At 40.3% G+C, this 16,249-nt stretch overlaps 1 protein-coding gene across 3 annotated transcripts in view; it reads right to left on the bottom strand.

Moving 5' to 3' along the window:
* Window positions 1–992: 992 nt before the first annotated feature.
* Window positions 993–16,249, bottom strand: part of ATG7 (autophagy related 7) — a 105,777-nt gene continuing 90,520 nt past the window's right edge. For 2 of the 3 annotated variants that reach the window (XM_017832748.1, XM_017832751.1), the window contains exons 19-20: window positions 10,073–10,141; window positions 993–3,217 (exon numbers count right to left, since the gene is read on the bottom strand). In XM_017832748.1, the coding sequence (XP_017688237.1) occupies window positions 3,185–3,217; window positions 10,073–10,141 (102 nt within the window). In that variant the 3' untranslated portion in view covers window positions 993–3,184. The remainder of the gene's footprint in view (window positions 3,218–10,072; window positions 10,142–16,249) is intronic. The other variant, XM_017832749.1, reaches the window with a different exon arrangement.

The raw sequence follows: 16,249 nt of genomic DNA, 5'->3' as shown, positions 1-16,249 counted from the left end.
GCTGTTGACTTCTACTGAAGCAGAATCTCTGTTTAGCTCTTGGGCATCATCAGCTTCCCAGAAATAGAACTCCTGTGGTCCCACTCCCTGATGACTTTCTCAACCAACCTGTCTCTGTTATCATAAATCTTTTTTCATGGATCTAAGTGAAATTTTCAAATTTGTGCCTTTTCTCCCTTACAGAGCCCAGTGTTGAAGGCTTAAGACCCAAACTAGTCACGCTCCATGAGCAGATTCTTGTGTGGGCTGAAGCAGGTACTGGCCATGATTCTCATGGATCTAATGGTGTGGGACCATTTACACGGTACATAAAGGGCAAAGGCCTAAGGGAAATTTATTCCTGATTGACAGACTATGACACAGCAGACTGTGAAAGCAAGGATGAGAGCAAGTGGGGGCTTTAAGGAAGAAAAGTCTCACACAGAATCTCAAGTTCCTCACTTCAGTGAATGTGGCACATTCATGTAACAAAATCCAAACTCCAGTCAGCAAACACGATGAAGGGGTGACACTGAAGAAAAATTCCAGTCAGTACAAGTGTGACATCAAAACAGAGGATATAATTCCATGAGTTTCTTTAATACTCAAGTACAAAAGCGGCGTCAACAGCTTTCCACTGAGATCTGTGCTCTTCTACTAACAGTATTAAATGGTCCCAGATAAGATATGTAGGTGTCACAATTCCCACCTCCACAGTCCTATAATGCCATTACATTTCTGTTAGATAGTTTAGGAAGATGAGTAGGTCCTCTGAGGCTACTCATTCCCTCTTCCCAACAGATTTGTTTTACACCTGAAAAGCCACAGTAGCCGTTGGGTTCTGCAGCAAAAGTATGAGTTTGGGTTCTTCACTGACGTCATGGCAGCACAAATAACATTAAAATCCTACCTCTTTCATGAAGAAAGGGAAAATTTAGCTTCTTCCATTAACCAGCAATAACTGGAGCTGAGGACTGTGCTGAAATCCTGTCATTAAGTGCATACAAGCCAGCAAGTAAATGTGTTTATCTGCTAATAGTATTTGAATGTGCATTCATTCATTTGAATGGATTCTCACAATTTCTCACTCAGTAAATGCCTAGAAACTGAGTAAAAGCAAAATAAGAGGAATTCTGGTCCACAAGGAGAAAGAAAACAACATTATAGTTAGAAAACGGAAGTTATTCCAAGTCCAACTGAAGTGTTTTTGAACATCAGAGACAGCTGGGGAGCATATGTGCAGGAAACAGCTCAGTCTCAGAGAGCTGTATGTTACTGAAAATACCGAGGTAAGGAAACATTACATTAACCCTGAGTTTTGAACCTTCCTGCCTTGTGCTCTTCTGCACTTAAACAGATACTTCCAATGCAAAGCTACAAGGTAACTTTAACAGGATAAGCAGAGTTTCAGACATTTAAAATAATTATTGATGTTTATCAGATTCAGCTTTCAGGTTTTAGATAACCAGATGCTGCAAAGACATTCACGCTCCAAGGCTCAGCAACTCCAAAAGATAAAAAAGCAGATTAATCCCTTTAAACTACCCTGCTACCAATCCATGGCTCCAGCTGAACAATGGCATGGATAACAACATGGGAGTCATTTGAGCTCCAAACTAATTATACAATTTAACAAACTGCTTTAAAAATTTACATGGAACGTTATCAATCTCAGTGTTCAGTGCTTGACCTCCGAAAGATCAGATTGCTATCATTACTAGCCTTTCAAAAATATATTGCAATAATATATATTTTTATATTACAATGAAGTTAATTAAACTAGACACTACACTACATGAAAAATCATGTAAATATATGAATATAATAGTTAAAATAAGTACAAATAATTGCTAATTTAGATCCTTGGTGCAAACCCCAGCACGTTTCAATAAATCTTCTTTTATGGTCAGAATATGGGAGTTGCAGATATCCTTGACCTGAATGAACTTCTGATGTGGTACAGAGAGAAGCTGTGAAATTCTCTACAAAAAATATTCAGAGCTTATTTTAAGGACCTAAATAATTGGATTGAGCAACTACTTTTCATAACATATATTGGAAATAGAGACTGCTTGGCAGATAAGGCAATTTGCATTTTTTCTTAGTGAGTTAGCCCATAAACCCCACAATATAAAGCTATAAAAGAGATTTCAAATATCCTTCTAAAACCTATTCCATGTTAAAAGCAATAGATTCAATTTTGTAGTAATTTACTTTGATATTTAAAAGTCCTTTTCCTCAAGTTATCTGTTAAACTTGAGGATTCTCAAACTACTGTTTGCGCTCAGCCATAATCTCTGGAACCATTCTTGATGCTGTAAAAATGGAAAGACTTAAATGAATAAAAAAAAAATATCTCACAATTGCTCCTTTTTAACACCTATAAAGTACTGGAGGTCCACATCCAAGAACAGCAAAGTCAGAGAACCAATTTCTTATTTCATTTAAGTATTTTTCTAGAAGTTTTGACTGAATCAGTGATCCACCCCCTAAAACACTTTTTTTTTTTTTTACTATATTAACAGAGCCTTCTCTGAACTTCAGGAAAGCTTCATCATCATAAAAATTGCATTCTGGTCTTTTCTGTGCAAAATAAGTCAAACTACATTGTTGCTATAGCACGAGATGGTGAGATCTTTACAGAGAATAACACCTGCACTGACACATCAAGAACAACTGTACTCTAAATATGTGCTTGGAGACAAAAGCAATGTGGTGGAAGCAGGAGGTGTGGGTTCTTCCCCACTCCCACCCTCCTTTAAAGATGAAGTTTAATTCCCAGTAGCAGAACATGCTCAGTCTTAACAACAGATTCCAACTAAAGGGGCACAAATCTGGGAAAGATGAAAAAAGACATGCTGCTTCCACGTGTCCACTGACAAGCAAAATAAAACCTGGGACAAATAAACCTCCAAAGCTTATTTAAGCAGTGTATTTTATACGTACGCCATATTTAGAAACTAACAAAAAAAAAAAAAGACCGAGTTTAAACATAACCACTGCTTTAGTTATTTACGAAATAAAAATGAAAACATGGAGAGTTCTGTCCATAACAGACTGCTTTTAAGGTGAAGTTATTAATGTCAAAATGTGGATTATATTTGTATTTGCAGCAGTCAGAATGGGTAAGCAATCATTAACTTGTCAGGTAACAGATAAAGGCAGGGCTGCAGTCCAGGTCATCCTCCTCCTTATCCAGCTGATTTCAGATTGTTTCATCATCACTCATGTCCCAGATCTGCAACAAAAAGGAAGTATAATTTTAGTCTGTGGACTTGAAATATGCTTTTAATATACTTTCATAAATTCAAATTACTATTTAAATTACTTTAAAAGGAAGAATAAATAGCATTTTATGAACTGTTAACTAGCACCAATGGAGCTTTCCATAAAATTCAGTGTTCTTCTGTTCTGTTAACAACCTACACACCATTAATTATTTGTCATCCTGGGATATTTTTAAACATATAATTTTCAGCATTTGTCACTTCGGCTATTTGCTATTTAGAATCATTTACAGTAAGACTTAGACCAAAAACCAGACATTTTGTTTTGGTTTGCTGACTCATTGGCACATACTTAATGTGAGTAATAACTTTTAATAACCAGTGTAATCTACTAAACATTGGAGAAAAATTTCAAGACATCCCATACTTCGCTTTACACTCAAATATTAATCTCATAAACAGCAGCTTAAAGACAAGAAGTTATATGGAAATTTGTACCTTTCTATTGTTTAAAAAAATTAAAAACTACAGATTTTTTTCTGCAGTACAGCAGGATTGTACTTTTACTTTCCAACTTGCCCTTGTTCAGTAAGAGGTTATAGATGGGGGAAAGAAATGAGTATTTGCATAGACCATCAAGGAATCTGGTACCCTTGTGAACACACTAAGGTAAATGTTGGAAATTCAGAGCAGTTCCCAGGCAGCAGATCTGAGGGAAAATACAGGGACTTGCTAGCAGAACTATTCTGGGGGGAGTAATGTATTCTGAATATATAGCACAAGCTTCTTCTTGCAGAGAAACAGGGGGGTACTTAAGAGACTATGATTTTTCGGAGGTTTAGCTCCTGGCAAATACCCTCCTTCTGCTTGGCAGGCTTAGGCTCAGGACTAACATGGGTACTCAGCTTTGAGTTGGACTTAAAAAATATCATAATACTAAGTTTATAATACATAAAACTTCATCTGTGACTTGGGGCATTTCAAACTTGCCCAAATTATCTGCAATACTGCTGGAGTACCATGACAAGTCTTTCTGAGTACGAAGAATGCAATTTCTAGAGCACAGAGCTTTCAGAAGAGGAGGAAGTCCCTCACCTGACAAAAGGAGCAGCAGCCCCATGTCCCTGGGAAAATGAAATTTAGTTAATTTGTTCCAAAACATAACTTGTGTGTTGGCATAAAATTGCCAGCTAAGTTATTCTCTCATTTTACATCCTGACCACTAAAATATATCAAAAAACCCCCCCATAACAGAATGTGAAGTTATTTAGGCTGTAAATTCTTAGGGCACAAAGCAGTATTTTACATGTATACAGTGCCTGGGACAATGGGGCACTGTTCTCATTGCACTGGATAGACCAATAAAAAATACAAATAACCCTGTTTCTAGACAGGCAACAATGCCTATTGACCTTTAGCTTTAAGAAATCTCTTTGAGAAAAAAACCGTAGTATTTCTAGAATTAAAAAACATTCTGAAAAAAGCTCTTCAAATTCAAACTTGGAAAACATAAAATCAAACATTTCGCTGCTTTGCTCCAAGCTGTGTTAAAATGAAAACTCCGAATGGCGAGAGTTTCTTGATTCCTAGAAGCGTTGCAAAATGGTGGTGTAAATCCTTATGGAAAATACTGAAGGAACAGTCTGTTTACAAAAGGAAAAAAAAAAGTTTTCATCCTGCCCTAGATGAGCAGCTTGAAGCTTGCCAAGGCAAACACAAATGTCCAGCTCACCAGTCAGGGTCAAGGATGTGGAAAATAAATACAAAAACCAAAATCTTTAAATAGAGTTTATGGTATGATTCAAGCCAGAGAAAAGCAGAAATCCCAAGTTCAGACAGATAGTCCCTCTCTGTCTGGCCTACTCCAATCTCCTGGAAACAAAGCCCATAGACTGCAACCTTGACAAACACATCTCAGGCACAGCAGTACAACAAATACTTTTAAAAATACACCATGAGGTGATTCAAAGGCAAAGTGAAAGGAGCCGACTGACAGCCCTAAAAAGTCTCCTTTATCTCCACAAGAGATCCCCAGGGAGTGGATCCAGCTCCTCCACTCCAAGCCATCCCATCATCGCCCTGATCCAAGCAGTGGGGGTGAGCAGGAGAGCACACTCCCTGCTGGGTTATTTGTTTTGTAGAGAGAAAGGCTGTTCAGGTACCAGCTACATCAGTAATTTTGTGATAGGCAAATCCTTCCATGCAGGAACTGGCAGCTCCATGATTCCTGCAAAGCCTGAAGAGCTGTTTTACTCTCCCTGTCTCCTGTGCAGTGCTGCTCTGTCACCCTGCCCAGCCCAGCCAGCAGCTCCAATGGCACTGCCAGGGCTTTTCTTGGAACTAGAGGGCACAAAGTGCTTCCCTGAGTTTGCCGGTATATGACAGGCAACCCTTGGAGGGTCCAGGGAACCTGACAGCCCAAACACATCCACGGCCTATTAGGAATATAGGTTCATTAAAAAAAGTGAAAAGAATGACAATCAAATTCTCTCCTATCAAGCACAGCTCTTTTCTAGGAGGCTTTTAACAAAAAAATATTTGTAAAACGACTGCAACAGATGTTCACAGGTATTTAACCACTACTCAAACATCTTGGACTGAGGAGGATTTTTTTTAAATGTTTGAAAACTATGCTATTATTTCACCTCCAGGACAACAGACAGTTTTATAAGACAGTTTACACTTCATCCAACTATCAGAGCAGTCAGAACCATCAAACCATAGAATGGTTTAGGTTGGAAGTGACCTTAAAGGTCACCTTGTTCCATACCCCTGCCATGGGCAGGGTCACCTTCCACTAGCCCAGGTTGCTCCAAGCCCTGTCCAACGTGGCCTTGGACACTTCCAGGACTGGGACACAGCATTGTGTGTCAAATCTTACTACGGTTCATAAAGAATGAAGTAGAGGTACCTTAATAAATGACATGCAGAGGGAAGAGAAAACATGAAACAAAAGGGAAAAATTCAATACAGAAGTTAACAACTGCAAATTAACTTCAAGAAAAGCTACAGGGTATTGTGCAAAGAAAGTTGTGTGAGATGTCAATAGTGACAGCTGAATTATCACAGGCTCTTAACTAAAAGCAACTATATGTTTCATGAAAGACATTTAAGCTATAATAGACTATGACTATGCAAAGTGAACCTTTTAAGAGGGGAAATAATGAAATACAGAAAGCCATGAAAGCTAACACCTAAAATGACTGTCATGGCAAGAATCTGATATCCAAACCAAGCTGTTAATCTGGATTTTGTTCTCATTTCTCTGTCCTGAGCACACCTGGTGAGTCAAACCCAAACGCAGCTACAGGCAACGACAGGAGAAGTCACAAAATGGGAAGATAATAAACCAGCTGTCAACCCCACCCCAGCCTGCACAAATCTGGGCAGATTATCTGAATGCACCTGTTTCTTCAAATATGTGCTTTTATATTCAAAATTCTTTGTAGAAGTTCTTAAATTTCACATACAAATTATGCCTATTCAGGTTAAGAGCAGAATTCCCACACTTGTTTTCTTGAAGTTACAAGCATTATTTTCCTAATAGGAAGAGTAGGGGGGGAAAAAAGCCCTGTGTATTAACTGCTCACAAATTCCCACTGACTGATTTTACACAGTTCCAGACTGTAGCGTTCAATAAATCCCACTGAATAGAGAGTTTTGCATTTCTTCCATACAACAGTAACACCTGGTACCTGCAACTGAACTTCCACAACAGTTCCAAAATGGGTGTTCACCTACTAAGGCAGGTAGTGGCTTTGCATCTTAGAATTAACATATGTGATTCAAACAGATAACAACTGTTGATCTTATAAACAAACTTGCAAGAAATATAAATGCACCTTTAGGGGATTCTTAAAAGTTTCTTGCCTCCAAACTGCCAAACAAACAAACAACCCCCACACGTACTATTTTCTACACACAACTGAGATAAATTTACATGCCCATGTACCAAAACACTCTGCTTAGTAGAATCTGGAATAGCTTTATTATGTAAACCACAGTGTTTACTACGTTAATAAATGCTTCAGATATGGTGAGGAGTAAAGAGTAAAATTTGTGGGCAGAGGTAAAGGCTGAAAATTAAATGTTACATCAATCAAACAGCACAGCTGAGTATCACGAGAACACACGGCTCCCAGATCAATTAAGGCTTATCAAATCTTAGTTTGTGATTTAGAAACAAACAGGAAATTTAATGAAAAAAAGAATATATTCGAGCATCTGTTTAAATTTAAAGCAACTAAATTACTTTATAGCTATAAAATGTGAGCTTTTTGATAGATATGAGGTTAAACATGTTCTTGTTCTGTGCTCTACCACAAAGACAATACATCAGAACTTTGGGCAGTCTAAATTACTTTACATCTTATGCATGGGTGGTTAAATGTACTTGTACTAGAAACGAACTGCACAGAGCAGGCTGCACGAACATACCTCACGTGACCTGTTCCATGTTCTTCTTGGTCTACTGGCTGCATCTTTCAGGAATGCCCAAAAAATGAAATTGCACCTTGAAATTCATTAAATACCTGCAGGTTCTAACCTGCAACTTTTTCAGACTTTACAGTATAGACCGAGGGGGATAATTATGAAGTTCAGCACGCTCCTTTCATCTTGGGCTGCACAGTAAGCATTACCCTTCATCTTGCCGAAACCCAAAACACTTCAAGCATTTTGCATATTCAACAATTCCTTCCCCATCCCCCTTTCCCACAGGAAAAAAAAAAAAGGCCATAAATGAACAAACAACAAGAAGAGTGCTCTAGACCAACAGGAACATTTTCCTTTGTTCAGAATTTAGACCTGGCTGCATGTCAGAGCCTGCTCAGGTTGTCAGAATGTACTGACTCCACGGTCAGGTACATTCGCTAAGAACCAAAGGGATGCACTTAAAACAAGGATCCACCTGTGCTCCCAGTGCAAGACCTTATCCTACAACTATCACAGTAGTTCCCCCATGTTTGTTTTTTTCAGAACTGGCTTCTAACTTTGTATAATTAAACTACAGCTAGAGTCAGCTTTGGCTATAATCTGAAGAACTATCCATGAGATACTTTTTACTTTCGTTGACACAGAAATTGCAAACAAATGCACAGAAACAAATTAGACTTAAAAAAAAAAGTCAAAGTCAAGGACTCGAAAAACTGCATTTCTTTCTTCAAGCTGCTTTATTCAAATATCAGGTAGAGAAAAGAGTGGATAATTTCTCCAGATCCCTTTACACAATGGTCCTATCCTAGCTAGTTGACCTGGCTGCCAAATTTCTGGCATTCCTAGTACCTCCACAAGTTCTGTTTTTCTGTCTCTGCCCTCAAAGGCTTTCCTGTCTGAATGGTTTACTATCTTGCAATAAAATCAAATCCATCAACTTCATATCTTTTTTTTTCAGTGATGGTGCCCCTGACTGATGTTTGATTTACCCTTATAGTCTTTCCAAAATTCTAAACTTTCAGCCCATAACCACAGTTTATCAAGGTGTTGGGGCATTCTCATTTTGATCTCAACCAACAGCAACAATTCTTCAAGTTCCTCTTGCATGCAATTTTTTTTAATAGATGTACAATACTTAGAATCACAGAATGGTTTGGGTTGGAAGGGACCTTAAAAACTTCGTTCCAGCCCTCTGCTGTGGGCAGAGACACCCTCCAATAGATCAGGTCACTCAGAGCTCCACCCATGAGTGGTCTCATACAAAACTCAAGTGTTACCCTCTCAAAACAACCCTCCTGATTTCTATCCTGGCAGCTGCAGTTTGCTTAAGAATCCTGACATTGCCCTCCAAGACATTTCCTTGCTTTCTTGCTTCCTCTGATGTTCTCCATTCTATCAATGCCTTGAGGTTTATTTGCTGTCCCTTTACTCTTTATCCGGGGCCTCTGGTGGTCTAGTGGTTAGGGTGCAGGACTCTCACCGCTGCGACCCGGGTTTGATTCCCGGCCCCCCGGGCAGATGGAGCTCGTTAGCCCTGTAAGGCAATCCATCTAAGAGAAGGTCACTCTAAACAAACCTACGTCCTGGGGACCTCACTGCCACTGTCCAAGCTTGCTCGGCCCCGGCAGATGAACCTCAGGATTAAAGGGTGGGCTCAGTTCAGCGCACGCTGTGTCTCACCTAAAAAATCCACTGCGCAGGCTCGAAGGGTTAATGACCTTTCCCAAATCTTCGTTTGCGAAGACTGGCCATTAAAAAATTATTAATTAAACTCTTTATCCATTTTTGTATCCTTTTTATCCAGCACCAGTTTTCCAGGAGCCTGGGAAAGAGGGATCAAAGTCTTTCTCTGAAAATATCCTTTTCCAAGATGGGCTTTGTGTGACCCACCTACATTTGAGCAACAGGTGGGCAAAAGGCAGATGCAGAAAGCTCCTGAGCACCTGAGTTTAGCTCACACACCCGAAACCAGACCTTTGCCTAAATATCTTATAGAACTAGCATCTCAAGGTACCAAACACTTTGAAAGCTATTTTTAAGAACAAACCGAAAAAAGGTAAGTAAACAGTAAAGAAAGTATTCATTTACAAATAAACTTTTAGCTAGAAAGCCTTTTTCATATTTCCAGTAATACATTCCAAACAGATACACAAACAACAGCATTAGATAGTATTTAGTCCCTTCCAGTTTTATTGCAGCTTTCCCAGATATTCATCCGAATATTATATGAAAACATTCATAAAAAGAATTTTGTTTGAACATGACTAACAGTTAACGAAACAATACAACAAAAAAACATACAAAAAATGCACACTATGGTTTTTCTGGTATAAGAATGGCTCAGACACACTTCCTTCCATTGTTCCTTGTTTTACAAGGAAAAAAAGAAAAAAAACCCCAGAAGCAGCAAACACAAAACCAATTTCTCTCACCTTAAAGTGCTTTAGAGCTGAAAAGGCCATTTTCAGGGCACAGCACTTGAGTTGTTGGAATGACTGTACCTAAGAGGATAGTTTCTACTATTCAATCTTTTCTTCAGGCTCTTAAAAACTGAAAACAAACTAGTGTGAAAACAAACACCCCCACAAGCACTTTTGATGATTGCCATTATTTTATTTTGTGTAGGATTTTAAACTTCATTTTACTACCACCAAAAGGCAACTATCCAAAAAGAACAGTTGTTTGAAGGAAGCCACAATTAATGTAAATATTGTCATAGTAATGATTAGATCTGACATAAACCCTTTGACTGAAATGAAAATTAAACATTATAGTATATAAAAGTATACATTCAAATTCTTCTATCATCTTCCTCCTTTGATGTGTCTAGGTTTTCCATTAAAAATAAAGCTGCGTGTAAGTCTATTTTCATCACATTTATAAACCCTGCAAAAAAACTGACAATGTACATGTAAAGGCACATATACTTTTAAGGGTTGTGCACCCTTGTACAGGAAATCTGGACTGTAAACATAAATGGATCTTTCACAACAATTAACACAATTTATACACCTGAGTCTATGCCATTCCAACTGCACAAACTTTATTTGTTCTGCTGTACATCAATAGCTTGCCATGTTCCACTGCATCTTTTTAATTCACAGGTGATGCAGAACTGCTGTCTAAGGCCTGTAAATGAGCTCTCAGGTCACCCACAATCAAACAGTTGATAGTTACTGATTAAAAATAAGCAGCAGTTTACCTACAGGAACTTTTCAAGTGAATTGCAGAAATAATTCAGAAACAATAAAGAGATTATAGAACATGGTATTTAAGGTACACTCAGTGTTCTAACACAGGATCAGAGAATCAGAGACCAAGCTCAACTGGAGGGTACTTCTGGAAATCATTTTGGCCATCCCTTCCCTCAAAGCAGGACCAACTAAATCAAGTTGCTCAGGGGCCTGTGAATAGAATCACCATAGATTCATAGAATGGTTTGTTCAGCTGAATTTTAAATATTTCTGTGATTTCACAGTCTCTCTAAAAATCCTGCTCCAGTGTTTTACTTTATATCCAAACATAAGATTAAATCATCTCTTGAAACAAGGATCGTTTTTGTCAGATTAGCCCATACCCACCACATATCCATAAATATGTCCTCCTCCTCCTCGTCCTCCTCCTCATGATTCTTTATAGCCCCTGCCCATAGCTGACAGAGCAACACCTTCCTGGCAGGAACAGCACACTCATCTACTTCCAGTCTTTCCAACAGCTTAAAGCTGCTGAGCTATAAAGGCACAGTTCTATTCACCCAAAAACCACATAACCCTTATATTCAAAAGCAACTCCAATCGTAACCATCTGCCTGGTCAGACAGGGGACGCACTGCTGGAGGTGAGCTCTGACAGCCTGTGTGAACATCCATCATCCCACCACTCTTCATGGAGACAGATTTTGGGTGGGAGAAGGAACTAAGATTGGCCTTTGAGATCATATCACAAAAGGAGACTGCCAGATGAATACCCTCCAGAACTGGGAAAATCTCCCTCTTTTCAAAAAAACCCCCCAAATTCTAGAAGAACAAAAAAGGTCAACAGAAATCCTTGAAGCTGTACTGAGTCATTAAAGAGCACAGAACATTTTCAGAGAAGACAGAGAATCCCATAACAATAAAAAGTATTATTGGAAGGTCCCCTAACTCAGACACGGGTCACATTTCAATCCTACACCTATGGCATGTTTCTGTTGGATCAACCACACTGCACCTTCACAAAGTGTAGCTGGCAAAGGCAAGCAAGATATGCATTATTCCAATAATAGGGATCCTTTCCAGCTCAATCCCCATTATCAGAAAATAACATTTCGCAGAAAAACCAACACATTTCCCACATGTCGTTATGTCATCTTACATGTGTATTTTGTACACATCTTTACCATAAACAGACCCTCTCCTGCACTGTCTGCAACACATAAGTAATAAAAAACTGGAAAAGCCATCAAAATATTAATTCATTAAAGTTTTGACATATCCAGTGACCTCACTAATCTCATCATTGCTTCCATGGAGATACTTGTGGTGTATACACAATATTTCTATCTTGTGGAGGAGGCATCCAGAAGTTACGGAAAACTTTCTCCTCTCTCCTCTTACGCAGAAAGAATGCTTTCCATATAGTTAGAAAAATAATCTCGGAAGACACAAGTTGAAACTAAATGAATAAAGGAACATGGCTGGCAGTATTAAATGCACAAAAGATAACAGAATATCAGATTTATTTCATGTTATATAGTTCAAAAACTTGGGAAAGATAAATACTTTACACAGTATTATTGTATATTTTATAGATTATTTTAATGAATGCTTTATTAAAATAAATATTTATTAAAATATTACATGCCAGTTTCCCCTATGATTATTATTATAATAATACCTGTCACTTTCCCCATTATGTTTATCAAATAATATAAAAATAAATATTACCCAGAAAAGCATTGGTATAAAAGCACAAGTAGGAAAAAATTTAATTACTACAGGTAAGGTAATGATGTTCTAGAAATACAGCAGGTAGATCAGATTTAAGGTTTAGTTTTGTTTCAAATGGACAGAAAACTAACATGAAAAAGCAGAAGGTGCATCAGCAGTAACAGACCCCTACAAGCACATTTGCTATGCCCATACATTAACAATTTTCTAAATAAAAGAGGCAGCCTCAGCTTCACTCAAACCTCATGCAGTGACTCAGGTAACAGTGCTTCAATTCTACTCAGATTCAGCTGAAAACTTGTCCAAGTGTCAGATTTATTTCTGTAAAACTTCCATTAATACAGAAACAACTGAACAAATAAGAATTCTGATGATCCTGTGCAGACATTTTGGGCTTGGAGGGTCTTGCATGACTCTAGATTCTGTAAGCCTTTTTCAAAATTGCTTTGAAATTGCTTTCAACCAAAGAATTTCAAAATCCGTTGGACTAGCAGATGGTTTGCAAACAGTTGTGCCCTAAGTATCAAGTCTCCTTATTTAATTCCCTCATATTCCCTTCCTTTATCTGTCCTGCTGAACCTGCTGTAACAAAGTGGAAGCCCACTTGCTCTGCTGTTGGTTTTTCATTCCCAGTAAGAAAGCAATCTTTTAAAAAGCTGCTTATGGTGGGTGAACCTTTTTGCAGACTGGTAGCACAAAGCTGTCAGAAGACAGCATGACCAGCAATTGGTTTCTTAGAGTGCAGCAAATTCTTGACCAATTCCAAATCCCACCCACTCTGTTGCACTTCATAATTTGTAACCCAGTGCTTTGAAAAAGAAGAGAAATACACATAGGCCCCTGCAAACTAGTCTATCTGGTACAAACCAATCCTGTTATTTCAAGTCCAGTCAGGATTAGCAAAGCCCTGTTGCAGCACTTCCCTGGTGTCACAGGAACAGGAGGCACATCATGGAGCTCTGGAATGCTGGGGACATGGCAGATGTGCTAGAGCAAAGCTTACAAGCCAAACAGCTTGTTTTGGCTAAGAATCCTCTTTCCCCCCACTATGGGATTACTTTGATCTTTTTGCCTATTATAGGACTGTAACTATACTGACTTTATGGGATCAATGGGACTGCAGAAAGAACGCATTAATCCAACCCTGAGCAACAGACTGAGAAGTTACTTTTAAAAGCTTGATTGTAGGCAGCCAATATTAGTTAGTATGACCCCAAAATGGGAATACAAACCAAGGCTGTTAAAGGAATTTTCCGTAAAATTCACCTTAAAACAAGCAACAGATCTCCTGCACTATGAAAACATACTTTACTTCTTTGTGGCACTAAATTTACATTATCTTAAATATCTCTTTTTTTTCCATTTCATCACCTCCTTTTCTTCCCAAACAAAATACTGGAATACACCTATGAGGTTGTTCTGCATAATTGGGAACAATTAAGTGTTTTAATTCAAACAGAGAATGGTCAAATACTTCAGGGTCCTCAGGGATATCCTCTCATGCTGCACTAGCCTTGCCATGTCTCAGCATCCAGCAGAGACACACCCCAGAGCACCCTGCCCCAGCACAACTGCCATTCCATCGGGCTGTGCTCTGCCTTTGGTGCCAAGAGGAGCAGGATCAAGGAGCACTTGGACAACACGCCACAAGTGACACCTTTGTGGACAATATTCAAAGCTGAGGTCATATTCATTTATAAAGATTTTAAAACATATTACACTCCCAGAATCACAGAATCACAGAATTGTTTGGGCTGGAAGGGACCTTAAAGATCCAGTTCCACCCCCTGCCATGGGCAGGGACACCTTTCACTAGACCAGGTTGCTCCAAGCCCCGTCCAACCTGGCCTTGGACGGGCAGCCACAACCTTTTTGGGCAACTTGTTCCAGTGTTTCACCACTCTCTGAGTAAGGAATTTCTTCCTAAAGTCTAAACCAAACTTACTCTCAGTTTAAAACCATTGCCCCTTATTCTGTCACTACCTGCCCATATAAAAAGTCCCTCTCCCTCCTTTTTTTATAAGCCCTTTTAGGCACTGGAAGGGGCTCTAAGATCTCCCTGGAGCCTTCTCTTCCCCAGGCTGAACAGCCCCAACTCTCTCAGCCTATCTCCATAGGAGAGGCGTTCCATGATTAGTGAATAAAATGATTCATTTTACTCCGTTTCTAAATCAATTCTTTAAAGAACTGATAATAAAAAGAAATTAAAAGGGACAGGTGGGCTGGAAGCCACCGCACATGCTGTGCGGGGCCCCGGGCTGCCACGTGGGCTGCACGGGGTCCCGGGTTGGTCGGAGGCCCCCGTGCCGTGTGCGCTCTGCGCGCGCGGTTCGGCCCCCGGGCATGGCCACAGCAGGAGAAAGGAGAAAGAGGGAAAGCCTTGCCGGCGGGTACTGCACCCCTGTAGAAGAGGAGAGAGGAGCTTTGGAGCACGCAGAGGTTTGCCATTCCAGGTTTGGGGGGGCGGGGGGCGGGGGAGGCAGAGGAAGAGAGGGGAAGGATGTCGAGTGGGCCGCGGGGCTCCTCCGACTGGTGGGTTGGAGAGCGGGGCAATCCTGTATGAAATGGCACAGGTGAGCAGTGCGCCTGAAGCTATGTGGTAACACAGTGGGGAAGGATAAGGTCAGGGTGGATAGTGGGTTCTTTTAGAATGATGGGGGTCCCGGCCAGGCTGGGGCCTTGAAAGGCACCCCAGCCTTGGATGGGTACAGGGACCAGAACAGTTGGTTTGTTTGTTTGTCTGTTTGTTTCTGGTTTACCTGCGGCTACTGCCCAGGTACAGCACGTTCTGGACATACTTGCTTTGCTCTGTTACATCCTGAAACGGTGGACAGGACAAAGGGTTGTTCCTGGGTACCTCCTTCAGTTTGTTTATAGATAGGTGATAGTAAAGTAAGACATGAAAGACTTGCCCGAATCATTCTAATAAGAACATAGCCTGTGTACCCCTATGTGGTTGTGAGCTACGCTGGCAATGGTACATGCCTTCGGTAGGGTCGCCCATGCCAGACAGGTCAAAACCGTAGGGCCAGATTTAATACATTATTGGGCAGGATGAGCTCGTTAGCCTTCTGGCAGTCATCCTAGGAGAAGGACAACTCTAATCCCAAACCCGGGCAGATGATGAGCCCTGTAAGGCCATCCATCTAAGAGAAGGTCACTCTAATCAAACCTACGTCCTGAGGACCTCGCTGCCACCGTCCAAGCTTGCTCAGCCCTGGCAGACGAACCTTGGGATTAAAGGGTGGGTTCAGTTCCGCGCATACTGCATCTCACCCAAAAAATCCACTGCGCAGGCTTGAAGGGTCTACCCACATGCAAAAAGCCCTGTAGCGTCGGGCGAGGGTCGAAACGGCAGGTGAAAGGTGCACTGGGAGCCGCAGACCCAACCCTGCATGCGGGCGGTTCAGGATATTGGTCATTTGAGACTGACCGGAGATGACAGTCTCTTGGGGCAGCACCCTGAACAACCAAGCAGCCTTTTCAAGGACAGCACTGCTTCCTCCACTCAGAGAGGCGCCTAGAAAAGGTGGCCTAAACAAAGTTCATCTCCACCTTCACCCGGTTGGTTAACCGCAGGCCAATGGGCATCTTCTTCCAATGCGGTCGCACAAAGATCAAAAGACAAAGGCATGCACCTGCCTCCAAAGGTGTACCTAAATTAACTCTAGCATGTTGGAAC

This window comes from Lepidothrix coronata, unplaced genomic scaffold (genome assembly GCF_001604755.1).
Source record: "Lepidothrix coronata isolate B3197 unplaced genomic scaffold, Lepidothrix_coronata-1.0 Scaffold205, whole genome shotgun sequence".
Taxonomy (NCBI): Eukaryota; Metazoa; Chordata; class Aves; order Passeriformes; family Pipridae; genus Lepidothrix; species Lepidothrix coronata.
This window is presented reverse-complemented; position numbering and strand designations above follow the sequence as displayed.